This window comes from Sciurus vulgaris, assembly GCF_902686455.1.
Source record: "Sciurus vulgaris genome assembly, chromosome: 7".
Lineage (NCBI taxonomy): Eukaryota > Metazoa > Chordata > Mammalia > Rodentia > Sciuridae > Sciurus > Sciurus vulgaris.
The window spans coordinates 132481640-132507433 of NC_136467.1; the positions used below are offsets into that span (position 1 = coordinate 132481640).

At 41.6% G+C, this 25794-nt stretch overlaps 1 protein-coding gene across 4 annotated transcripts; it reads left to right on the forward strand.

The window, feature by feature from the left end:
• The first annotated feature begins 1422 nt into the window (after positions 1–1422).
• Positions 1423–20697, forward strand: IRF4 (interferon regulatory factor 4). 4 transcript variants are annotated; one of them, XM_079147301.1, is made up of 9 exons: positions 1423–1468; positions 2805–3083; positions 4392–4578; positions 5407–5495; positions 6148–6292; positions 8318–8425; positions 10917–11270; positions 15153–15265; positions 17522–20697. In XM_079147301.1, exons 2-9 carry the CDS (start codon positions 2868–2870, stop codon positions 17663–17665), a joined length of 1356 nt encoding a protein of 451 aa, XP_079003427.1. In that variant the 5' UTR covers positions 1423–1468; positions 2805–2867; the 3' UTR covers positions 17666–20697. The 4 variants fall into 4 exon arrangements, with proteins under 4 accessions (XP_079003427.1, XP_079003424.1, XP_079003425.1 ...); XM_079147298.1 differs by lacking the exon at positions 1423–1468 and adding an exon at positions 1475–2458; XM_079147299.1 differs by lacking the exon at positions 1423–1468 and adding an exon at positions 1475–2458 and having other exon boundaries at positions 6151–6292.
• The last annotated feature ends 5097 nt before the right edge of the window (positions 20698–25794 follow it).

The following is a 25794-nucleotide window of genomic DNA, read 5'->3' on the forward strand; positions in this document are numbered from 1 at the left end:
TTTCCTAACAAATACTAGGTGCTCAAAAAATGTTTGGTGGATGAATAATTCTGAAAGAAGAAAGGAAGCAAAACAGGTTGTGACCAGAATTTTCTTTGAATGAAACTCTGTTGTTTATTACATAGACTCTAATAATGGAAAACGTACTTGGGTGAAATAAAAACATGGCATCCTGTAAATTTCTGAGAAAGTCTTTTGGTTAAAAAAAAAAAAAAAAAAAAAAGCATCTCTGTACCCCCCTGCCAGTCTTGCTCTGGCCTAAACTCAGTTTTTGCATCTGTTAGGGTACATTGACCCAATATACAAGATTAAAAGAAAAACTGAGAAGTAAGTGAAATCAAAAGCTTTTCAAAAGTTGCAAGTTGACCTGGGGTGGTGGTGATCTAAAATCATATAGAAAGTGGTGATCTGACAGTTTACCTGAAAATGCTAAGTAAATAAACATGCTCGGCGAATCCAAGACGATCTGGTGAAAGTTCAGTGGGTGAAAGCTCAGGGAGTGAGTTTTGGAAATTAAAGACAGCTTGGAAAATTAAGTAAAAGACTAAGTCCACTTAAATATTATTCCCATTTGTAGTATTTATACTCCACTATGAAACTGCTTTCCACCAGACTGAGATTTAAACTTTATCATTTTTATATGAGTACTTGGATATTTCGAGATCCCCTTCCCCACCCCACCCACATGCCATCTCTTTCACGTTCGATAATTGAAACTTTGCATTGTCTGAATTACCTCAATTCACCGGTTTAATAGAGGAAGAAATATGCAAACATTTCAAACAAGTACACAGTATTTGAACCACAGTTTATAGCTCTAGGGATCCTATTTCCTATTTTCTTTTAAGAGAGTGCGATGTTCTCTAAACACCGCGGAGAGTCAGGGTTCTCTCTAGACAAGGATGCTCCTCACCCCAATTCTTTGATAAGAGGACAACCCGCCTTCTTCAGTTATGTGCTCTGAAAACAAAGTCCTCTTTTCACCAAATTCCTGCTACTACACGCCCCCACTTCCCGCTCAAGCCACATTGCTGCCCTTTGGTTCTCACTAGTTATTGACAGGCCTAGAGGCAGATCCTGGCGGGGAGGTGAGATCCCCATTTCGCGCCTCGCCCTTCGCGGGAAACAGTCCACAGTGACAGTCCCAGAGATCGCGTGCTCCGGGTTCGAGGTGCGCTCTCCAACACACTCGATGAGCGCAGGGTCGCGGAAATCGCCAGAGTACCCAATCGGGTCCCCGTTGCCCCGTGCCTCGGTCCAGACGCTAGGGCTCGCCAGCCTGAGCCTCAATCTCCGCTAGCTAGGCGCCCCCGCCGCCCCGCAGGCGGAGCCTCCCCCGTCCCGCCCTCGCCCCGCCCCCAGCGCGGCTTTCAAGCTCTATAAAGTTCCTCTTTCTCATCTCACTCTCTTAGTTTCACCACTTGAACTTGGGACACACCGCTGCCCTCAGCTCCTAGTACCGGGAGAGGTAAGGACTAGAGTGGGGCAAGAGGAGAAGTGTGAGGCTGGCTTGAGAGAACAGGGAGCACAAACGAGAGGTCCCGGGTTCCATATCAGGGTTACGCAAGGGACCTCACCTTCGGAGGGGGAAGGGAGCGCGCCAAATTAGGGAGCTCAGATTCCCACCCCATCTGCACCAGACCCAGGGAGTTTGTACTGCCTATCTCGCTGCCTGCCTGCTCTCTTAGATCCCATGACCCCATCGCCACTCATCTGGTCAGCCCGACCTACGCCCTGGAGGTGCCACGCGATGTAACCCCTCGGGGTAACGGGACAGTCTGGGCTCCAGGAATGTCTGAGGCGGGGAGGTCAAAAAAAGCCACACAGAGCAGCAGGCTCGTTCGCGGGAGGACAACCCCTGACCCTGTTGGCTCCTTCCCCTGATTCTCATTCTTCGGGGTCCCAAATTCAACTGCAGTCAGCGTGTAACTACCGGGCCGATGAGGAAGGAGGAGCTCCAAATTTGGGCCGCTGGGAGGCCTGAGCGTTACCGCCTCAACCCCTGTTCAGTGCTCTTCTTCGCTTCCCAGGAACAGGAGCTGGCCTCGCCCTCCCTGGGACCCTTCTTGCCCCAATTCTCCCTCACTGGTTCGGGTATGGTTTCCGAAGATCCGCGCCCGGGAATCTCCCGCTACTGGGCTGCGCTCTTCCAATAGTACCCACTCTTCTTCACTTGTGGCTTCGAGGGTCCACTTAATCCTCCTTAGCTGAAGACAGCTAGGGTTATTTGAAGGATAGAGTGAAGGCTGCCGGAGAAGAAAGCAGGTGTGGAGAGGCGGGAGAGGTAGCTGCTACACACCTGGAAACTCTAAACACAGGGCAGCCACGTGCTAGGTCCTCCGCGTATGGGAACCACCAAGGGAGTGTGAATTGAGTGAAAAGGAGTGGAAACTAAGAGTAAAAGGGGGAAATGGGATGGAAATGGCTTGGGAGCGGACAAAGAGGAGCAGGAACACAGGTGAGTATGCAAACGCAGTGTCAAGACTGGTGGCAGCTGGATTTGGGAGCGTGCGAAAAGTTGTATACCTGGGGAGTTTTGGAGATGTGAAATGCGTTAATAGAGTGCTAGAAGGTGGAGTGAGCAGATGTGTTTCACCAAGGGCGCGCTCAGGAAGCCTCAGAACTGTGCACGCCAAGGGGATGCACCGGGGCCTGTCGCAAAGATACCTTTTCTCCGGGGACTTGGGTGGCACTGACATTGCACACACGCGTTTCACAGCGTGGTCACTGCCAGAAGGGTTTAGGACTGGGTGCCCGAGCTCTGTGCAGCGCTGGCTGAAGGGCCCCTTTCCTCTCCCCTGCAGCGAGGAGCGAGTGCGGGAGGCAGATCCTGGGTGCGCTCGAGGGCGGTGGTCGGCAAACTGGGTATGAACCTAGAGGGCGGCGGCCGAGGCGGAGAGTTCGGCATGAGTGCGGTGAGCTGCGGCAACGGGAAACTCCGCCAGTGGCTGATTGACCAAATCGACAGCGGCAAGTACCCGGGCCTGGTGTGGGAGAATGAAGAGAAGAGTATCTTCCGTATCCCGTGGAAGCACGCGGGCAAGCAGGACTACAACCGCGAGGAGGATGCTGCCCTCTTCAAGGTAACCAGCACGCGGGAATCCCGTGGGCAGGCTTGGGGAGGGTGGTGGAGAGGCAGTCAGTCGTTGGACCGGACTCCATTGAGAGTCCAGTGGCCCCAGCGCAGCGATTCTCAAAGAAAGGGACTGGAAAGGGAGACCAGGATGGAATAAGCCCTGCTTGATAAATGGCTGGAAGCATCAAGTGGCCCTTGGCCAAAACCAGGAGAGAAGGCTAGGAGCTTTCGGGTTCTCAGGTGATTGCTTAAGTGGGGAACTTGGCCCCAATGCTGAGCATGTGGCAAGAGCGATTCCCAGGGAGTCAGTCAGAGGGCTCCAGAAGCAGGGACATCTTTAAGGAGGAAGGCTTTAGAGGGCTGTGGATTGTTTCTCTGCGTCTTCCTCTGTTTTCATCCAAATCTCAGGCCTATCTCCCAACTCTGTCTCCCTTGATCAGTGTAAACCTCTCCGTCTCTGTGCATCTGTGGGTACTCTTATCTGCCTCCCTGTTTTTCTTTCTGAGTTTCTCTCTGGTCCCATTCCCCCACTCCTTTGGTTCAGTCCCTCTGTTCTCTGGTTACATCCATCTCTGTTTCTCACTTTCTGTCTCTGGGTATGTCTCTATTTCATTCTAAGACTCTCTGGAAATCAATCTCTCTCTCTCTCTCTCTCTCTCTCTCTCTCTCTCTCTCTCTCTCTCTCTCTCTCTCTCTCTCTCCTCCTCCTCCTCCTCCTCCTCCTCCTCCTCCTCCTCCTCCTCCTCCTCCTCCTCTTCCTCCTCTTCCTCCTCTTCCTCCTCTTCCTCCTCCTCCTCCTCCTCTCTTGCTCTCCCTTTCTCTCTTCCCTTCCTCCTTTCTGTGTGAGTGTCCCTGTTTGTGACTACTTTCCCCTAGAGCAGTTTACCAGTGAACTGTGAGACCCAGCCCCCCACCTGTGGGCAGGGCAGGGGAAGGGGACTTCCTCTGGGAATTTGTTCTCAGAGTACCTCAGACCTTGTGACTGTCCAGATGTACCCTGTGGGGACTTGATCCTCCACAGCTCTGTCCCTAATGTCAGCCACACTTCTTTAGGCACTGGGTGGGTAGATACTCCAGAGACCTCCACACCTCATCCCACCTTTTTACAAATACCCAGAAAATGATCAAACCACTCACCTTCAATTTGGCAATGGTAGGGTTCTGAGAATATTTTACCTGGAGGAGACCTTGTGTCCCTTCTGTTCACACTTTGAGCATCAGTGTAAATCTGAAGCACTAAGCAATATTCTTTCTTTTAGAAAGATTCTTTTTTTAAAAAAACTAACTTTTCATTCTCTTCATTCTTTCCCACCAGGCTTGGGCTCTATTTAAAGGAAAGTTCCGAGAAGGCATTGATAAGCCAGACCCTCCTACCTGGAAGACACGTTTGCGATGCGCTTTGAACAAGAGCAATGACTTTGAGGAATTGGTTGAGAGGAGCCAGCTGGATATCTCTGACCCATACAAAGTGTATAGGATTGTTCCTGAGGGAGCCAAAAAAGGTAGGGGCTTTCCTGAATTTGGGTCACAGAATAGAGGCAGCCTGATACTTATGATGCCTTAATTTCGGGCTTAAGGTCACTTTCTATTTTTGCTTTTATATAGCCTGCTACCTCCTGTTCCACGGTCATGCCCAGCAGGTGCCTTCCCCAAGTTATAAATTGAAAATTTTGTGATGTTACTGAGGGATAATTTCTCAGGTCCTAACCCTGTATATATGTGTGCACATGTACTTCAAGTGTGTGTTTACCAATTAGTCCATCCAATTACAGTATGAACCAGATTTCCAAACAAAAACTGGAAGACTCATTTAAACTTTACTTATCTAGTAGCCTTTAGTGAGTGGTCATTTTCCAGAAGGAAAAGCATATGGAACATCCTTAAATTGTTACTACTTATAGTAATAAAAAGGTCCACTTTTAGAATATAATATAGTCAGCTGGGGTGCTTATTGAGTCAGATCCCTGGACAACTTTTTCCAAGATTCTGACCAGTGTGTCCAGAGCAGAGGCCAGAAATCTGCATTTTATATAAATCATGACCCCACCTGGGAAACAGTACACCTGTAGAGCTCCTTAGCTGGTCATAAGCAACATTAGCACATGGATTTGGTTTATTTCTCTGTCATATTCATATTGGATCTTGTTGACATCAGTTCAATAACATGGACAAATAGCTGCCCAAGGGAATTGCTAAAAATGCCTTATTTGTCAACACTGTGCTATGCATTCTAAGAATTAAACCCTCAGGTATTTTTCCAAGATTTGACGTTTAGTTAAGTCAGTTCCTTTTTTCACTCTGTGCCATTTCCCTTTTCCCCAAACACACAGGAGCAAAGCAGCTCACCATAGAGGACCCACAGATGACCATGAGCCACCCCTACACCATGACGACACCTTATACCACACTCCCAGCCCAGGTACAGGGGAGGGTGCTGAGCTTCTGGAAGTTCAGCCTGGGTCTGTGTGTTGGCCCCAAGCAGAGGGGAAGAATCACAAAACAGCAGGACTACATATTTACTATGACTAGTCCAACAACTAAACAAAATCCTTGGTGACTAAGTGAATGCCTCACGTTCTGCACAGGCTTGATATTAGTTTAAACAAGGGAGCTTGGGTGTGTCCTGTCTGCTGGAATATGCTTCTTTTATGGATTCTCAAATCTTCTGGGAACCAGACCTTTTGTAGTAGTTGAAGATTTTGGAAGTTGTGCTTTATCATGTGAAACCACAGGGCAGCTGATCTCTACAGGCTTTCCTGATGTGAATTACAGCTCTGTTTTCTTCACTTTGGTGGGTAAAAGAAGGCAAATTTCCTTGCAGTATTTTTGGTGCCAGCCTTAACCATATGATGAAGCCTTAGATAAATCATCACTTTACAACACTGTCTTCATTGTGCTTTTTGAACTTCTATGGCTATTTTCCACCTAGTGTGATGAACGATCTTTTCAAATGATAAAATGATTTGGCTGCAGGCCAAAGAAGGTTTTCCCTGAGGAGTTTGGGAGGATATAAAAGCACCCCTTTTCCCATGCAAATGTTTTTCATCTCAGTTCCTCTCGTGTTCCTTTAGCAGGTTCATAACTACATGATGCCACCCCATGATCGAAGCTGGAGGGATTATGTCCCCGATCAGCCACACCCAGAAATCCCATATCAATGTCCTATGACGTTTGGCCCTCGTAGCCATCACTGGCAAGGCCCAGCTTGTGAAAATGGTAAGGAGTGTGCCAGCGCATTTGACAGAAGAGTGAACCCGGGTATATGTCCATGGGGAATTCTGGGTGGTTCTCCTGAGCAGCACCATAGGGCTTTCCCCCTTCTCAGACTGCTAGAAAGTCTTCATGTGCAGCAGAGGGGAGAGGGAGGGATTTCTCAGTCCTGTTGGATACTAAATGCCTCAGAGTCAGATTTTTCAGGACCCATGCAGCACAATCCTATGTGGGGCCTTGGACACTCCAGAGATTATTCCAGACAGCTAAAAACTGCCCCCTCCCCTTTTTAACATAGGAAAGATCATGGAAATTCACAGAACGTAAACAATATACCTAATGTGCCTATTGTAAGAGTGAAAGGCTGGGGTTCAATTCCAGATGTCCTAAACCCAAATCCAAACTTCTGTGTAAGACAGGGGAGGTCAGATGTCAAAATGGCTATCTATTTTTTTAAATTATCTGGTTAATGGGTTAACATTGTTTTCATTCTGAGCAATCTTAAGCTTTATTTGTAATCTTAGGCAAAAAAAGAAAGGGATGCATTTTGGCCATCTTACCTCCTAAATTGTCTCTTAGTTGAACAAGGTCACATAATTTCACTAGTCTACTTCTGTCTACTCATCTGTAAAATGGGCATATTATAGACATGCCCAGACCCTCTCTCTTCGGGGTCACCAGGAGACTACTGAGCTATTATATGCCCCTTGAACAGTGATATGTTCATTGTAGCTGTTCTTGGTATTAAAGATGACAATAAGAAGGGAGTAGATAAATACTATGGGGGAAAAAAAAAACCTAAAATGTCTTTACAGGAGCCTGTCTAGTATTGGGTCCCAAAAGACTTGCTTAATTTGGATTACATAGGGTCCTGTGCCTACAGGGGTTCACCAGGCATCAAAAGTGAAATCTCTCAGCAAAAGCACTAATTAGCTAGGTGCAGAGAAAATTTCACAAAGTGTGTTCAGTGCAGCAAACAACTAGTTTTTAGGACTTTTGAGTTAGTTATTTAAACAAAAATCATGAAATAGGTCAACATACTAATCCTTTTGTGTTTTCTGAGAATATGTACTCCTTTACAATTTGGTCTTTCCATCCTTGCTCTTCCAGACATATTCAAGCCATTCTTGACTTTTGGTATCAAATAAGTATGTTGAATAGCATGTTCTTTTTAAAAAAAAAAAAACTTGAAATTCAATTGTATTAACTTTTTAAGAGTGATATTCAGCAAAGTTTGATTTTCCAAACTGTAGGTGAAAAATCAGCTAACATTAAACTGGTTTCTGAAATTCAGACTTCTACCCAATGCATCAGACTCTGTTGAACTAATCAGTACAGTGATGAGGCAATTCTTTGGGCAAAAAAATGGAATGGATAGACATATTTCTAAGCATAGGTAACAATAAGTGAATTGCTAGCATAATTAGTTTCTGTGACACATTCTTTCTCTCTTTTTTCTTCTTTGTGTCTGTGTTGCTGGGACCCACTCAGTAGTAGACCACCCTACCACTTAGCTACATCCCCAGCCCAACATATTCTTTCTCTGTAAGTTTTTAATTCAACACATAGCTACTGGGTTGGCAGGAGATGTGGTTCAGTTTTCTCCTGAACCCAGAAGTAACTAGCGAAATAAATATAAACTAAACATTTGTTTGTTTTTAATTGGGTCTTTGGTAACCAAAACTCAGGTAGACAATCTCTCAGTCAACTTGTGAACTTGCTTTGTTAACAGGGACAAATCCTCTCGTCTCTCTCTGAGCCTCAGTTTCCCTGTTTATGAATTAGAGGGAGAGCTCTGAGTTTTCTTCCAAAGCTGTGCAATGGCTCCTGCCTCCTTCAAACTTGCTTTTCCCTATTGCACTTTGGCTAGTCTTTGCTTCATGAGCATGTGCCCTGCAACACAGGGTGCTTGACTGAGCCTGTTGGGTTTGGGTTGGAAGGTGACTCTCTTCCACACTCATTGCACACTCAGGTGTCCTCCTGATTATTGGACTCTGTGTTTAGACATCTGATTTTTATTTGCAAATGCAGGTTGCCAGGTGACAGGAACCTTTTATGCTTGTGCCCCACCTGAGTCCCAGGCTCCTGGAATCCCCATAGAGCCAAGCATAAGGTCTGCTGAAGCCTTGGCGCTCTCAGGTGAGTGCAATGTTGGGTTTTGGAGGCACCTGCAGGAAACCAGTCTTTGCTGCTGGCTCCCCTCACCTTCAGGTAGATTTGGTGGGAATTTGGACACTTGTTATGGGCCCTCTTGAGTCTGGACTAGGTGTGGATGCATGCTGTCACCAAACTGTGAGGACACTGCAGTGAATAAAGAACATTATTAGAAAGCCACTTAGCTTGTTATTCTGATAACATATCCCAAAACGAGTTGAATGGAAGCATTAAAATTTCTCTACTAGCACCTAATCCAAATTTCCAGGAATATGCAAACTCTGGTTTTCTTTACTGAGGGTCACCTTTCAGCTAGCATTCTTACAATGTAGAATAGTTTCTTAGGAAACACAAGAGCTTCTCAGTTCAATAAACTGTTCATTCTTTTATGTTTAGCTGCAAACTTGTTGTCCCTAACTTGCTTGCTGGGGACATTAGTTGTGGCCCTGGCCTCCATGATGTTTTATATGTCCAGAAGGAGTACACATTTTGGTCTTTCTCTGAACTTTGATAGAACTTCCAAACAAACATTGATTTAATCTGACTTGTAAAGTTCCATTCCTAAAGAATCTGCACCACAGAGAGTATATCTGTTTAAGGAAGATGCTTCATGACTCATCATCTATGTCCATTTATTCTTTAGATAATATTTTTAATTGTTCTAAAATGGAATTTGTATTTACATTAAAAATGAATAGCTTAAGCTTCAGAGTTCTCGCCTTGCCCTTTGGCATCTTTAAAGGCCAGTAACAGAAAATAAAAACTAACTTCTAAAGATTGAGGAGACCAGAGTCGAGGAGGTACTTTCCTTGTTCACTGAACGCTGCAGTGTTGCCTTCTAGGTCTTTTCAGTTCTGAAATTCTCAGAGAGGCTTCTGCCTTATTTCTGAGATGCTCATGAATAACCGAGGATCCCCTTTGAGAAGAGCTAATTCTGAACAGCAAGGGTTGTATTTGTTTTTAGAATCTTTCAAATTCTTTTCTTGAGCATCTCAGACTTGTGTGGGTGCCTGAGAAGTAGGAAATAAACACCTATTTATATCTCTGCAACCTTGTGATTTCTGATGACATTAAATGAAATGAAACCTGCCCTGCCAGTCACCTCCAATGGCCAACACCCACTCTCATCCGTGTTCCACCTTCTCATCTGTTTACCGTGGCAGAGATTGAAGAGGCAGTGATGTGGGTTAAGTCTCAAAGTCTACCCTTGAGGAGTAAGAGGGTTTTGTGGGTTCTTTTTTCAGACTGATTATCAACCTTAAGTACGTTTATCATAGAACTATGATTCCCAGAGTCATTGTTAAATTCCAGGCAGTCACCCCTGGGTAGCTGTCTCCTGCCTGGGTTGCCCTCTTATATTTTATTTAAGGAACTCTATGAAAAGCTAACTGGCTCCTTTATCCCTTTGGGTGATATTTTAAAGAGGGTTCTGAAATCAGTAAAACTTTTATAAATGAATTAATTTTAATTTTCAAAAAGCACAGATTAAGAGTTCTTTTCAAACTTAAACACAGCTTTGAGAAATTTAAGCAGATTTTACATTAACTGTTGGCTTTTAGAGCATTTTTTTCATTGATTTCTTTTTAAAAATTTTTGCTGTTGTAGGGCCTTATGCATTTGGGGCAAGTGCTCTACGACTGAGCTACATCCCCAGAATTAATTTTATGGTAAAAGCAGCACATACCCATCTAGAAAACTAATTTGAAAATTAGAAAAAGAAAAAGAGAAAATGAAAACATCACATTCTACCACTCAGAAATCACTACTCTTAGGACCTTCCTGCGAATGCTTCAAAGTATCTATGTATATATATTTACTTAAGTGATGGCATATTAATATTTTTAGGAAGTTTCAGATGTTGGACATAATTGCTTTTTTTCAGAAACACACACACACACAGTTTTTGGTTTTGTTAGTAGAAATTAATTATTCAACTCCTCTAAAATCAAAATTTACTTAAAGATGAATTCTCTTTCAGTGACACATGACTTAGTATTTTAGATATAAACATTAACACCAGAATCATTATCATCATCATCATCATTATCTAAAAAACATGACTTTGTAAGTCCTTCTTTTAAAATGTTTTAATTTTTGTGGTGCTGGGGATTGACCCTAGGGTCTCTCACACATGCTGAACAAACATTATACCACTGAGCTGCATTACCAACTTGGAGTTTGTTAAGTTCTAAACAGAAGTGCTTGCAGTAGAAAAGAATCCATGGCCATATGTATTTGGAAACTGCTGGGTTAGATAAATTGTGTGTTTCTGAGGGCTTCTCTAAGTAAAATGTGCTCACTGGAAATCTTCATTGGTGAGAGAAAGACACATATCATTTCCTAGATAACCTTGACCCTGAAATTTATTTGTTCATGGCACATCTCAGGACACTCATGGTCTACCCAATATTCTTTGTTTTGGGGCAAGTCTTTGGGCAGGTCTGATAGCACTGAATCCTGAACTCTCTGTTCACAGACTGTCGGCTGCATATCTGCCTGTACTACCGGGAAATCCTGGTAAAGGAGCTGACCACATCTAGCCCTGAAGGCTGCAGGATCTCCCACGGACACACCTATGATGCCAGCAACCTGGACCAGGTCCTATTTCCCTACCCTGAGGACAATGGGCAGAGGAAGAACATTGAGAAGCTGCTGAGCCACCTTGAGAGGGGTGTGGTCCTCTGGATGGCTCCAGATGGCCTTTATGCCAAAAGACTATGCCAGAGCAGGATATACTGGGATGGGCCACTGGCACTGTGTAGCGACCGGCCCAACAAACTAGAGAGAGATCAGACCTGCAAGCTCTTTGACACGCAGCAGTTTCTCTCAGGTAATGCATTTATACCTGCTAGAATGGAGGTGGTAGTGACATGTGACTGCAGAAGTCAGAAATGACGGGTCCCTCCTAACCTAAACAGAGTTCTTCCTCCTGTTAAACCCAGAGTCCAGTGGGCTTTGTTCCAAAATAGATTTCTTGATTGGTTCACAGATCATCTCTGCCTCTGTCATTTCCTCCCCTCATTGACAGAGAGTGTCTGGATGAGATGGCCCAGGTGGACTGTGGCTCAGGTCAATATCTCAGGGTTTTGATTTTCAACAATAGTCACCCCTTAACAAGGTTCCATTTTATTGATCTTAACAAGTTAACTGGTGATGTTTTGGGGTTCCTAGAAAAAAGCATGGTTAGAAGCATATTGTTAACGTTCTGGTTATGAGATGTGTCATCCTTATGCAGATGCTACCCTGCAGGTGGGACCAAAGATAGAAGTGTATTGAACTGATTTGTCAAAGGGAAAATGATGAGAAGGTTTTGTATTATCTCTGTCCCATGAATGTTTCTAATCATATTTTCCAGAACCTGTGTTTTTTTTTTTTTTTTTTTCGTCCTAGTTTTGATTTCATGACAGTTAAATTAGCCCTGGGAGGGCTTTTGTGAAATCATTGACCATGCCGTTGTCGGGGCTTCGTACAGTGTGCTATTTGCTATCCAGATGGAGGATGCTTTGGGGACAAGAAGGCTGCTTGCTTGCCAACTCCTTGCTGGTTTTTGTCTTACCTTATCTTAAGCCTATTCTTTCACTAGGCCCCCCTTTCAAAACACCTTATGTTTTGGTTTTTTAAGTACCTCCATTTTCCCTAATATGCTCCCCTGCCTGGGCCATTGTTTTGAAATATGTACGTATCATGGAATGGCTAAATTGAGCCAATTAATATAGATATTAGCTCACATATCTATCATTTTTTTGTGGTGTGAACTCTACTTAAAACTTCCTCTCTTAGTACATTGTATACTTGAAAACAGTTGAACTTATAGAAGTAGAGTTGTTACAATTACTAACTATTGTCATGATGATGTGCAATGGATCTCTTGAACTTAGTGCTCCTAACTGAAATTTTGTGTCCTTTGACCTCCATCGCCCTCCCCTCCCCCAGTCGCTGGTAGCCACCATTCTATTCTTTACTCCTGTGAGTTTGACTATTTTGTGTTCTACTTGTAAGTGAGGTCACGCGGTTCTTGTCTTATCTGTGCCTGCCTAATTTCACTTAACATATCCTCCAGGTGTATCCATGTTGTCACAAAGACAGGATTTTATTCTTTTTTATGTTCAAACAGTAGTCTTTTGTATAGGTATACCACATTCTCTTTATCCATTCATCTACTATTAGACAGGTTATTCCCTGTCTCAACTACTGTGAATAATGCTGCAGTGAATATGGGAGAATGGATGTCTCTGCAACATACTGATTTCATTCCTTTAGATATGTATTCAGAAGTAGTGGATTGCCAGATGCTGAACATGCCTCTTGAAAAAAAAATACATATACATAATATATATAATTTATATATAAAATATATATGTAAAAATAAATATATAATATACATATTAAAATTTATATATATGTATATATGTACATACACGCACACACACACACACATATATATATATATAATATATACACACACATATGTCAACTATGTGCTCTGTCACTACTGACATTTCCATGGCCTTTTGGGTTAAAAAGGCTCAAATTTGTATAAACCCATCCAGATTATTTTTTGGTGTCCAAAATAAATATATACCTAGATAATTACCCTTCTCACAGAGGTGGGACAGTAGGAAGAGGAAGCACCATCTCTGGTTGCCCAAGGCAGCTGCATGATGGAGACACATGGGGCTGGATACACCTTGATCTAAGAGCAGAAATGTCTCCAGGTCACGGCTGGACCATTCTCACTGTCTTGGGCCTGGCATGGTGTTCATGGTGATGGTCAGGGGAAGTACAATGAGCTACTGAGGGGCATCTGTCTGTACCTCCTATGTCTGTCTTGGGGTCTGAAATTGTTCATGTATCCTGGAAAGCTGGAGCTCCCTAGGCTTAGGTAAACCTAAGAGATTGCAGATCTTGGCATCTTTAGATTCAGAGGATACCCCATGGTGAGGGATTTCTAATTAAGGCATCCTGGAAAAATGGCACTTGCTTTTCTCAGTTCCTCTTGCCATGCCTGTTTTAAGGAGGGAAAATCTCACTGTGAGCTGTAAGGTACACTTTGAGTCACAACTCACAGGTGAGGAGTGGCCACAGACAAGAAGCTGGGGCAAGAGTAGTGTGGCCATCCCGATGCTGTGAATTTTCTTGCCTAAAATTTCATGTTTATCTGTGAGCAAGAGTCATTGTTCTTTTTTTTTTTTTTTTTCTCACTGTCTTTCTTTGTAACAGAAGCCTGTGCTTTTTGCCCAATGCAACGTCTGAGGTTCACTGAGGTTCAGGAAAGATGCTGTGAACTTTAAAACTGCAGCTGTGCAGACCAGCTTCTGCATAATTTAGGATTCCCATCAAACATTCTTGTGGTAGCAAGCATTTGAGGCATGACTTTTTCAGAGAATTGTGCCAACTCGCCACTCTGATTAACTTGTGTAGGTGTACTCCCAGGCCACAGCAGTGTGAATGTGCTTTACACATTCTGACTAAGACGGTTGAGTTTGATTAGAATTATGGAACAAGAAAGGGAAAAAAAAAAAAAAAAGAACAGAGTAGGAAGTTAAGTAGTTGTGTGAGTTAGCTAGAAACTTTAGTTGCAGAGAGCTGTGGAAATCTTTGATATCTACCCATTCAGGATTTGTACCCTGCTTAGGGACAGTCCCGAAAGGCATGGCCTAAGGGTGCGTATCTGATAAGGATGCATCTGTTTTGCTGTTCTGCAGAAGCCTTTGCACCTCCTGTGTAAATTCACGTTTTTTGCAGACATGACATTGGACTCTGGCTCCACAGTTCCCATGAGTCTGGATAAAGGGACAGGAGTTAATGCTAGGGATTGGACACATGTCTTTCTTTTCTTTTTTAAGAATTTGCTTTTTTAGTTTTTTGCTGAGCTGGGGAATAAACTCAGGCCCTTGAATATGCTAGGCAAGTGCTCTACCACTGAGCTGCACCCAACCCTGGACGCATGTCTTTCCCAGTGTTCCTGTTTTATATCACTCAGATAGGAGTATTGGCTTCAGGATATGCATATCCACAAGAGTGGGAGCTAGTGGGGCATCATCATGCCTCTTTTCAAGTCATCATTCTGTCCTTAAGGTGGGGGTGAGAAGTCTGCTCAGAGTTCCACAGTTCAGGGTTCAGACCTAATGCCAAGTGGGACAAGCCACTGTTAGCATCTGAGTCACTGAGATGTCTCCAGTAGTACAGACACTGGATTAATGTCTCTTTCATAGTCAAGGCATGAATTTTTTTTTTTAATTTGTAAATTTGTTTTAATTAGCTGTGCATGACAGTACATTATACATTATAATTGATACATCATTTATAATGGAGTATAGTAAGGCATAAGTTTTTAAAATAATTCTGGGACATTGAAACATTCTGATTTTTTTAAAAATGAAAATATCTTCTTTGCATAAGTTACTCTTTTGCCTCAACATGACATTTCATTTTCTTCTTCACCCTCCTTCTCTCCTCTCTTCGACCATTTGTATCCTTATGGGTTTGGTGCTGCACAGCAGTGCTCTTGAGCTTAGGCCATATTCCTTGAAAGAATGGAAGGAAAAGGAGGAAACACACATATGAACTTGTACATGTGATTTTGTATCTGGAGTCTGCATGTTAAGGAGCCCAACTTAGGGGAATGATGAGTACCTGTTCTTCTCATAGTGAAGAATAACAGAAAGCTCTTACTTCCTGTTTAACCTGGTTTACTTTGTGGGTTTCTCAGAGCTGCAAGCATTTGCACATCATGGCCGTCCCCTACCAAGATTCCAGGTGACCCTGTGCTTTGGGGAGGAGTTTCCAGACCCTCAGAGGCAAAGGAAGCTCATCACGGCCCACGTGAGTATGCAGTTACATCATCATTGAATTACACACTGAGTTTTCCTGTTCCTGAGGGTCAAGTCCTACTTAGAGAAATCTGAAAAGTAAATGTCAAACCACCTGGGAAAATAAGTGGAACCCTTAAAATAGAGGAGGAAGCACGGTTCAGTGAATAGCAAAGCCCAAGGAACCACGTGCTGTTTCCACCCTCAAGAACTGCTCATGGCAGAACCAGGGCAGAGAGCTCATACCAAAGGCTCCACTTGTCCCATGACAAATTGTCATGTTCCCATTTTACAGGTATTTAAAAGGATTAATCCTCAAAGTTGCCCTTCGAAATTCTCCATGCCTAATATGGCTTTATAAATGCTGCCAGGTTAGTGGATTTTTCCTGGAGAGAGAAATTTTTCCCAACTTAGGAAGCTGCCCATTCACTTCTGTATTTTTTTAAATTTATTTATTTATTTATTTTGGTACCAGGGATTGAACCCAGGGCCACTTAACCAGCCCTTTCTCAATATATTTTTATTTTGAGATAGATTTCACTAAGTTGTTTAGGGCCTTGCTAAGTTGTTGAGGCTGCTTTTTGAACTCTCAATCCTACCTCAGCCTTCCAAGCTGCTGGAATTACAAGCATGGGCCACCCCAACCAGCTTCACTTGTATATTTTGTAGGTCCCCTCCAAATGTTGCCCAAGCCCTTTTACTTCCTGATTTTTAGGAATTATTCAATTATTGGATATGTGCTGTTTGGAAGCAGCTGTATCTTTCAAGAAATCCAAGTAGAGCAATCCCTCTTCATGGGCTCTAACAGAGCAAGATGTGTGCCACTGTGGCAAAGAAACATTTTTTCATAAAAAAGAGCACAGGTTTATATAAATAGCATTTAGCATTTATTCACCATAGAAAATAATCTTGAATACTAAGATGCTTGAATATGAAAATTTTACATTACTCCACATCCAGTATTACCACATAAAATGTTATACTCCACAGTACCAAAATTCAAATGAGATTTTAGCTCTGATGATATTAGTATTGAAAATTGAGGGCTGGGGTTGTAACTCAATGGTAGAGAGCTTGCCTAGCATGTACAAGGCATTGGGTTTGATCCTCAGTACTGAAAAAAAAAAAAAAAAAAACCAAGTAAAACACCGTCTAATCTTGAACATATGAATCCCTCTTCTCTCTTTTTTTTTGAATCTCTCTTCTTGATTGTAAAACCAAACCAACGAAAATATGATCCCATAGACTAGGATTTTCTCATGAGTTTTCTCCAGTGATTGATATGCTAATGATAGTTACTGATATCTTATTATCAATAAAGATTGTTAAATAAATAAATAAACCTGGCCTTGATTAGCAACATTTAAGAAGTAGAAGATAAAATCCTGCATGGATCTGATTTGCAGGGTTTGTGGATGTAATGACTTCTCTCTAGGTGGTTCCCTAAGCAAGGCACCCCTCAAAATGGTACTGTATGACCCCTAAAAGGAAGATATACATGTGCACACCCATGAGTCTACTTTTTGATTATGGCTTTAATTCATTCCAGGTACTGACAAAGGTGTTAACACAAGTCAGTGTGTAGCAAATATCATAATGGTTCAATTTAATAGCACAATGATGAGAACTTTCAACTTGCTTAAATGCTATAAATTCAGGAAAAGCTGAATATTGACTTTTGTTGTGGTGAATATGATTCACACTAATAACCAAACTATGTCAATCTGGGACAAATTTGCCTCTCTTTTCCCATAATAGCAGTCTTGTGGCTGTTTTTTTTTTTTTTTTTTTTTATCTATCTTTTTCTTTTACCTTTGGTTTTGAATTATACAGACTGAAATGTTAAGTCATTCAGGATAAGCTTCTCACCCTGTCAAAGAGTGATGGTGGTAAAACAAATTCACTAGCTTAAATTATCCTGAAATTTACCTGACTCATTAATTTGATTATTTTATCAGATAATATGCATACTTAGTTAAATGGAAATTTGTAAATTTCAAGTGCAGTTGATTTGAAAGTATCATCTTTAACTTTAACCTTAAGCCTCAATTGAAACCCGGAACTAAGTAGATTCTACTTACATATTGCTGTATGTAAAGAACTAAAAACAAATTCGTTCTTAGAGAGCTACAAATATGAAATGCTTTGATGTGTTATAGCATATAACTTTAGACTTTATTTAGAATATAACCATAGGATTTGAGTGCTATTTCATGATAAGCCAATTGCATGATGTTAAAAAAAATCTCTTTTTAAAATGTCTTATTAGGTGGAACCCCTGCTAGCCAGACAACTATATTTTTTTGCTCAACAAAACAGTGGACATTTCCTAAGGGGCTACGATTTACCAGAACACATTAGCAGTCCAGAGGATTATCACAGATCTATCCGCCATTCTTCCATTCAAGAGTGAAAAAACTATCAAAACAAGATTTTTTGTTTCATGATAAATATCTGACTTTAACGAGGACAGCTGATTGACCACCTTCTTCTTCTTTTGATCTCATCAAGAATATATGCAGCAACTTGGTGGCATCTGATTGACAGATGCACTTTTGCTAGAGGAACGCGGTCTTCCGGGTCCAACAAGCAGATTTTTCCTGTGTGTCTGTTGACTGCCATTATTGGCAATAACTGTGAAAATTGACCAAGTAATGTGTTTACATTTACTTCAATGCTATGTATCATCTGGTGTGAGTTAGTTCTTACTTGAAGACTGAGAAAACTTGTATTTCAGCATTGAACCACCAACTCTTTCACGGAAAGTGCGTAAGTGCTGTATCATTTCTCAGGGAAGTGAAGTCTAAATCGGAGGCTACTCTAACCCCACAAAAGAAATGTATCCATGTGTGCAGTAGCTGTAGTTCTTGTAGGAAATGACTGCTGAATGAAGGAACCAGAATCTTGGTCTGAGGCAGAGCCACAGTGCTCTGGGCTGGCTCATCTCCCCATCTGCCTGGGGTCTTCTCTGGATGGGCCCCGTCCTGCATGCCATTTGCTTCCTCTCCTGGGCCTCACCTGGGAGTCATTTGGTAGATTCAGTTGCCATTTTCTTGAGCCAAAAAGCATTAGAGCTTCTCTTGGATGGTAGGTTTTGTCTGTTCAATAATCTAGTAATGACTGATTAAGATTTTTTTTCAGTTTGTCTTTTTTTCTTTGTATTTCATTCTTTAGAAATTATTGCTAAAACCTTTTTCTTAAAGAGGAAGAAGAAGAAAAAAGGCAGATAACCAAGAGTCTAAGTGCTAAAAAGATACATTTTCAAAACTCCATGACATTTCCCCTCTTCTGTTTGTTTTGTTTGACTCTTGGGTGGTATCCATGGCAATACTAAAGAGGAGGAGCTAGTGGCTCAGGTTGTGAACTCTGGCAGGATTCAACCCATTGCATAACTGCAGACTCAGTGAGCTGTTTCTGCTTATTTTGTGTATTGGATGCTTCCTCATGCCAACAGTAGTTTGACAGGACCTTAAAATTACTGAGCTTTTTCTAAATACATTTTTAAAAAAGAGAATTCCGAAGATCCCCACTTGCTTCTGCAAACCTCACCCCTTACTTTCTTGTTTTTTCGTTAGACTTGAATGCTCCAATATTCTCTCTTACTATCAAATAATTGCTTTTATTTTCAGGCTCAGTCAGAGTTAATAGTTCTCATATATGTGCCACTCCTATTCTAATTTTTAGTCTTTTAATTCATTCAACAAGGACATATTAAAGGACTACTCTATCCCTTGTGTTGCATAGATCCCAGCATTTATCAAGTTCAATAAGCAATGAAATATTGGGGTGCATTTTTTAAAACTTTTACAAAGGGAATTTTAGTACTAAAATATATATTAACTACAGAGAATGTGAGCAATCTAGAAGAAAAAAAAAAATGAAAAAAAAAAAAAAAATGAAAGCTTTTTTTTTCAACCCAAATCCTCTTCCCTAGAAGTGTCCACAAGAAGAATTCAATTTATTTTTCCAATACACTTCAGTTTTCTATAAGTATACAGAAACTTAAAAAAAATTCATAGGCGCACATGCTCTCTGTACCTAAACAATACAAACTTACCTCATTCTTTCAGAAGCGTTGTAGGATTCCATTGCAATGTCCTCAGTATGGTTTAAGATATCTCAGCTGCCACTCAGCAAAGATTTCTTTGGGCAGCCAATATGCCTCGTGAACTTCAGCAATTTATACATCTTATAGATGCATGGTATTTTGGGGTATATTATCCTAAGGGTACATGAAACAAAATTAAGAACTGCTGTTTCTCGGGGCACTCAGCCTGTGGCCTTCCTCACTGGACAACATTTAACCCTACTCTACTGCACTTCCCTGAAACTCTCCTTAAGGTCCCTCCCAAGGCAAGCAGATACTGGATTTTAATTGCTGTGTGAAATATATATATTTCATATGTATATCTGCTTTAACAGTAGAGCTGCATTTTTTGGAAAATGCTTGTTGGCTCAGGTGATGACCTATTTCATCTTTACACCCTGGTATGCTGACCTTTTAAATCTTGAGGGGACCTATAGGGAGTGAACTATGAAATGATCAGGTGAAGAATCATGACAGGCCTTTGTAAATGAATGGTTTTCTCTTCCTTATCTCCATAAAATGGACTTGCAGACTAAAATTTAGTTTGTCCTCAGTAGAAGACCCTGTTGAAGGGTTTAGATACTTGTGTTAAAGAGCTCTGGATTGCAGGGTAAGAAATGTTCAGGTCTCATTGGTGAATGTTTGTGGCATATTTCTTGTTCTTTGATATCATATGTTTAGTATAACTTTGGGACCGTGTGTTCTGGAACACTATAGAGAACCAGGTGACCAACTCTTAAAACTGAAACCTTTAACCCTTCCCCTAGTCTGTGTTTGGATAGAAGTGGGCCCCATACTAAGGCATAAATGATGTTTCCTTGCCTTGCCATGTCATTGGACGTAAACCCCAGCATTGGAGAATTCTGGGAATCTTACTTACACACACCTTCCACATTGGAATGTGCACCTGGAAGACCAATTATTATTATTATTTGGTATTAGTTACTGTTTTAGTAAAAATCCAGCTGTAATTCAAATCCCTTTTATTTCTCTCCAATCACAGTCTTCCGCTTCCCTATTGGCAAATATTTTACTGAAATGGTAAATTTCTTAATGTCTATTTTTATTATCCATCTCCCTAAGTTATTTGTAGATGCCTGCATTCATTTTAAAGTTGCATTAAAGCTACCATATCACACCCATCTACTGTGCCATACACATCATCTGGCTAGTTGCTTCTTTACATGCCCCAGGAGATCAAGCCCTATGAATGGAGGTGGACCACCATCCCTTTTATCATTGCAGACTAGCCTGTGATGTGAATGCAGTGAAAGTCAATTTTCCTGCTATTTATTTTCACTGCTTTAAGGAATATGCATGTTAGTGTAGCAGAAATGTAGGAGAAGAGAAGGGAGAGATGTGGAGGAGAAAAGAAAAGATCAAGAGACCAATCGTCCTCCAATGGATGCCCCTAATTCTGTAAATATGTCATGAATTTTTATGTACATTTGCTTTTAAAAATAATGATGTGTGTGACAATGGAATGTTTTTAGGTCATCAATAAATAAAGACTTTTTCAAAATTTTGTTATGGAACGTGTGTTATTAACATTCATTGTCAAGATGGCTCTTTAAATACTTCCTCCTTCTGTTAGGTCCTTTCAGTGAGACTGCTTCAGCAGCCTACTTCCTTCCTGGTTGTTTTATGTGTCCCTGAAATCAGATCTCAAACTGCTCAGCTTGTTAAAAAATAAAAAAATTTAAAAATGCTGCTGGTTTTAAATTACACTTTGCCTGCCTTGCACCTGCCTCCTCTTCCCTACACCTATGTTTTTAAAGATCTGGTAGGACCAAGGAATTTGAATTTTGTTTCCTTTTATATTTAAAGTTCCTCTGATTTTTTTTTTTTTTTTTTTTTTTTTTTTCTTAAAAGGAAGGCAAGTAGGTTAACCACTGTATGTGGGTAAAGACTCTGGGAGTACATGAAATTCTTGGGGGTCATTTCAGCTGCTGTTGGCCTCAGATCTAATTTCTTCCTTTCTCTGAGCAGGTGGGTGTGAGATTCTCCTTTCTCAGCTTTATTGTTCATTATGTAACTGGACCCCTCTGGGCTCACTAACTTTCAGACTAACAGGAAGACTGCCAAGGAGCAGGGCTGCAGCCCAAATATGGTGACACATGCCTATAATCCCAGCAACTCAAGAGACTGAGTCAGGAAAATCACAAGTTCAAGGCCAGCCTCAAGCCATTTAGCAAGAGCCTCAGCACCTTAGTAAGACCCTGTCTCAAAATATTTAGAAGGATTGGGAGGTAGCTCAGTGATAACATACCCCCAGGTTCAATCACCAGTATCAAAAGTTTTTTAAAATCCTAAAGATCACATGGAGCTGTCAGAGAAGTCTGTAGATTGGATATAGGATAATTTTGAATATTAGAATAATTTGGAATTTGCTAAGTGGTACTCAAATATAAATATTGAAAAATAAACTTCTATACTGCTTTTGGGGCTCTGTTTGCTCCACAAAATGGATGGCTTGAGTCAGTATACCTGGGCAAGATTTTTTCAAATAATATATAGACTGCTTGCTTGAATATAAAAAAAGTGTCTCAAAGGGATTTTGAACACTCGAGTTTATTCTTAAGTAATTTATACCTCGTTCAGGTACCAGTGATTTACACCTTTCTTTACAGTGCCAGTTTGTGTTGGATTCAATCTCCTACAAGCTGTTGTTACCATGACAATTAAACATACTTGTATCAAGCACATGGGCGATACTCATCCACGCCAGTAAAACATTAAGGGTTGGTTGTAGTACCTAATTTTTTTCTAGAACAGGTGATACCTAAATTAACCCAGTATGATAGATATCCTCTAAATCAGTATCTATGAATTATATGGTGTTTGAGAGCATCCAGGGTATTACTTTCAGCAACTCTGATTCCATCAGTCTGACCATGTGTGGGCAAATGACTGTCCTCAAGATGCCTCAGAAGCACTTTCTTTCCCTCCCCTGGGAGACTTTCCCTGCTGCCATCTGCTCACCTGGCTAGTCCCTTTCTCTATGAACTCTTTATTGGTATGTCCACTCTTTCCAGAAGCACCTCTTCACTTCTCATGTGTATCCTTTCTTTGGTTCTATGAAAAATGACATTTCTGAGGTATCAACAAATAATTTCCCCACTCTGTCCTCTCCTGCACTTCCTCCCCATGCACTTGGGCCTTCCGGGCCAGCCATCAAAGTGGCAGGGAATTTTAGAAAGGTAAACCCATCGGGCCTACCTGGTCTCCTACCTGAGACTAGAGAAATAGTCTGGGGAGAGCTGATGAGAGAAGAGAAATCTTCAGAAGTCACGAGTGTGAAAGTTCTAGCATCTCCCTTAAAAAGAGAATTATCTCGTGGGGGGACAGTGAACTTGAGAAAAGTCTGTAGGAAGGAATGGTGAGAACCACAGGTTATGAAGGGGCCAGATGCAGAAGACTGTCGGATGACTCTATTGGTTGCCCAGGTGGACCAATGAGTATTACATGGAGTGATCAGCATCCGGGGGATGGGATCTGAGTAGAGACTCAATGGAGGGCAGACCTCCCACAAACAAAGCTGTACACACACACACACACACACACCAGTGTTACTGAAGCTGTGCAAAACTTAGTCCCAACTCAAGAAAAGGGAAGAGAGCCAAAATGAATAGGACTTGAGTTTCTATTATTCTAGTAAAATAGGGATTAAAATAAAAATTATATTGCTAAAGAAAATGTGAATGATATTTCTTGAAAATTTGAGATATTAGTCAGCTTTTCATCACTGTGACAAAATACCTGAGAGAACAATTCATAAGGAGAAAAGGGTTGTTTTGGCTCACAGTTTCAGAGGTTTCAGTTCAATGTTGATTGGCCCATTGCTCTTGGACCTGTGCTCAACATGGTGGGAGTGAGTAGTAGAGAAGCAGCTCACCTCATGACTTCCAGGAAGTAAAAGGAGAGGAAAGAAGGAGCAGGGTCCCAATATCCACTTGAAGGGTACATCTCCAATAACCTAACTTCCTCCCACTTGGTCCTCATCATGGTTTGGATATGAGGTGCCCCCCCAAAACTCCTTTGAATGCAGTAATATTCCTAAATAAAATGAATAGATTATGAGCTGTAACCTGATCACCCCATCCTAGTTTGAATGTACTGTGTGAGTGGTTAACTATAGGCAGGTGGGGTGTGGTTGGGGGAGGTGGGTCACTGGGGAAGTTGTCCCTTCTCTCTCTGCTTTCTGCTTCCTGACCACCATGGAGTGAAGCGCTTTTCTCCACTGGACCCTTCCCCCATTACATGCTGCCTCACCCAGAGCCATGGAGTCAGCCATGTGAACTGAGACCTCTGAAATCGTGAGCTCAAAATAAACTTTTCCTCCTTTAAATTGTTCTTGTTGGGTATTTTGGTCCCAGGGACAAAAAACTCACTAAAACAACCCCACCTCCTAAAGATTCCACCACCTCCCAATAGTACCACGAACTACGAGTGGGCCAACATGTATCCAAACCCTCAGTAGCTATGTGCTTAGATTTGTCCAAACTTGCATCCACAGCATCACATTGACCATCCTTTATTGTGATTGTCTGTTTATTGAGTTGTTTATTGTCTGTCCTTTCTACTATAAACTCCTTGAAGACAGGAGCTGGGTTTGCCATTATGTACCTAGTACCTGCAACAGTGCCTGGCCCATAGCAGGCCCCAATAAAGAGATGGGAAATGACAGCATTGATGAACTTAGATGGATATTTCTTATGTGTAGCAGTGTCCAGAAGGGGACAGACCAAATGAGGGTCCATCTATAGAATGAAATGTTGAGTAACCATTAAAAATTGTACAGTATTCCAAAACTTTATGATATGGGGAAATGGATATTATTTTAAGGGAAAAGAAAAGTTTCAAAACAATGTGATATATTTTTTAAAAGTTTTGTGAGATTCATGCCTAAAATTTTTTGAAAGAACAATCAATAGTATAAATTATAACCCTGAGTATTCAGGTTATATGGGGATTTTTAATTTTCTTGGATGTCTTTTTATTTTTCAAAATGTCTTCCTTGACCTCAAATTTTATTACTAAAAAGGGAGGAAAAAGCACAAATGTAATCTTCCTATGTTGGTATGTCCCTTTCAATTTTTTTGGTGCTTTTCTAGTTTCTCAGGTTTTTTCATAGGGTCCCCAGAAACCAGGGTCATCATCCTCTGCAACAGGAGGGGCAGGGATCAGGGGCTAAAAGCTAAGAGAATCTCCCTGCCTTCCTTGGCCCTCCCGGTTTATTTCTTTTCTCTGCCATCTCCCCCATGGATAACTTTGCCTAACTCATCTTTTCTCCTGGATGGATTCTTGGTCTCCTGAGCTAGTACATTGCAGATGAATCTTCTCTGGGTTTTCTAGCTGAGGTCCTACCTATGTGGGGACCTTCTGGGGCCTGCAATCTTTCCTCATCCACCCTCACCCCATGCAGGGATCTCCCTCAGTCATCCTCATTTCTCTTTACCCCTGTGGGCCCAATCTTTGCTTCTGGTCCCACTCTTTCCCTTCATACTAATGTCAGCACTTGGGGTTGCTTGGAAACAGGAGGACAAGAACGTTGAGTTTTTTAAAAAATATACATAACAAAAGTTGCCATCTTAACCATTTTTTGGTGTACAGCTAAGTGGCATTAAGCCACCATCGCCACCATTCATCTTTGGATCTTTCTCATCTTCCCAAACTGAAATTCTGTATCCACTAAACACTGATATCCCAGTCCTCTCTCTCCTGCATATCTCCTGGCTACCACCATTCTGCTCTCTGTCTTGTCTCTCTGAATTTGACGACCCTACATTCCTCATACGAGTGGATTCATACACTATTTGTCCTTTTGTGACTGGCTTATTTCACTTAGCATAATGTCCTCAGAAGTCATCTATGTCGTACCCTATGTCAGAATTTCTTCCTTTTTTTGGGCTGAATAATATTTGATTATATGTATAGAACACATTTTGTTTATCTATTAATCCATTGATGAACAATCGAGTTGGCTTCTACATTTGGTTCTTATGAATAATGTTGCTGTGTACATGAGTGGACAATGCCTTTTTGAGACCCTACTTTCAATCCATTTGAGTACATACTCAGCAGTGAAATTGCTGGAGCATACAGGTAGCTTTTTTAAGGAGCCACCATACTGTTTTCCCTCATGTTGCACCATTGTACACTGCCATCAACAGAACACAAAGGCTCCAATTTCTCCATAACCTCCTCATTGTTATGATTCGGTGTAACTCCACCTCATGTACAACCACAAGAATGTGAAGTTATATTCCTTGTATGTATGATATGTCAAAATATATTCTACTATCATATACAACTAAAAAGAAAAATAAAACATTTTTTTTTAAATGTATTCATTTAACAAACATCTACTGAAGATCCACTGTGTCCATGATCTTCTGGGTGTCTCTTTGGAGATGTAGCTTCAGTAGCACAATTCCTGGGCTGTTGCTGGAATG

Excerpts from the sequence above, each read along its gene's own strand:
- IRF4 (XM_079147298.1), top strand. The coding sequence starts at position 2,411 with ATGGGATGGAAATGGCTTGGGAGCGGACAAAGAGGAGCAGGAACACAG. Across the intron at positions 4,579-5,406 it reads TCCTGAGGGAGCCAAAAAAG|GAGCAAAGCAGCTCACCATA; the intron begins GTAGGGGCTTTC and ends CCAAACACACAG. Across the intron at positions 15,266-17,521 it reads GGAAGCTCATCACGGCCCAC|GTGGAACCCCTGCTAGCCAG; the intron begins GTGAGTATGCAG and ends ATGTCTTATTAG.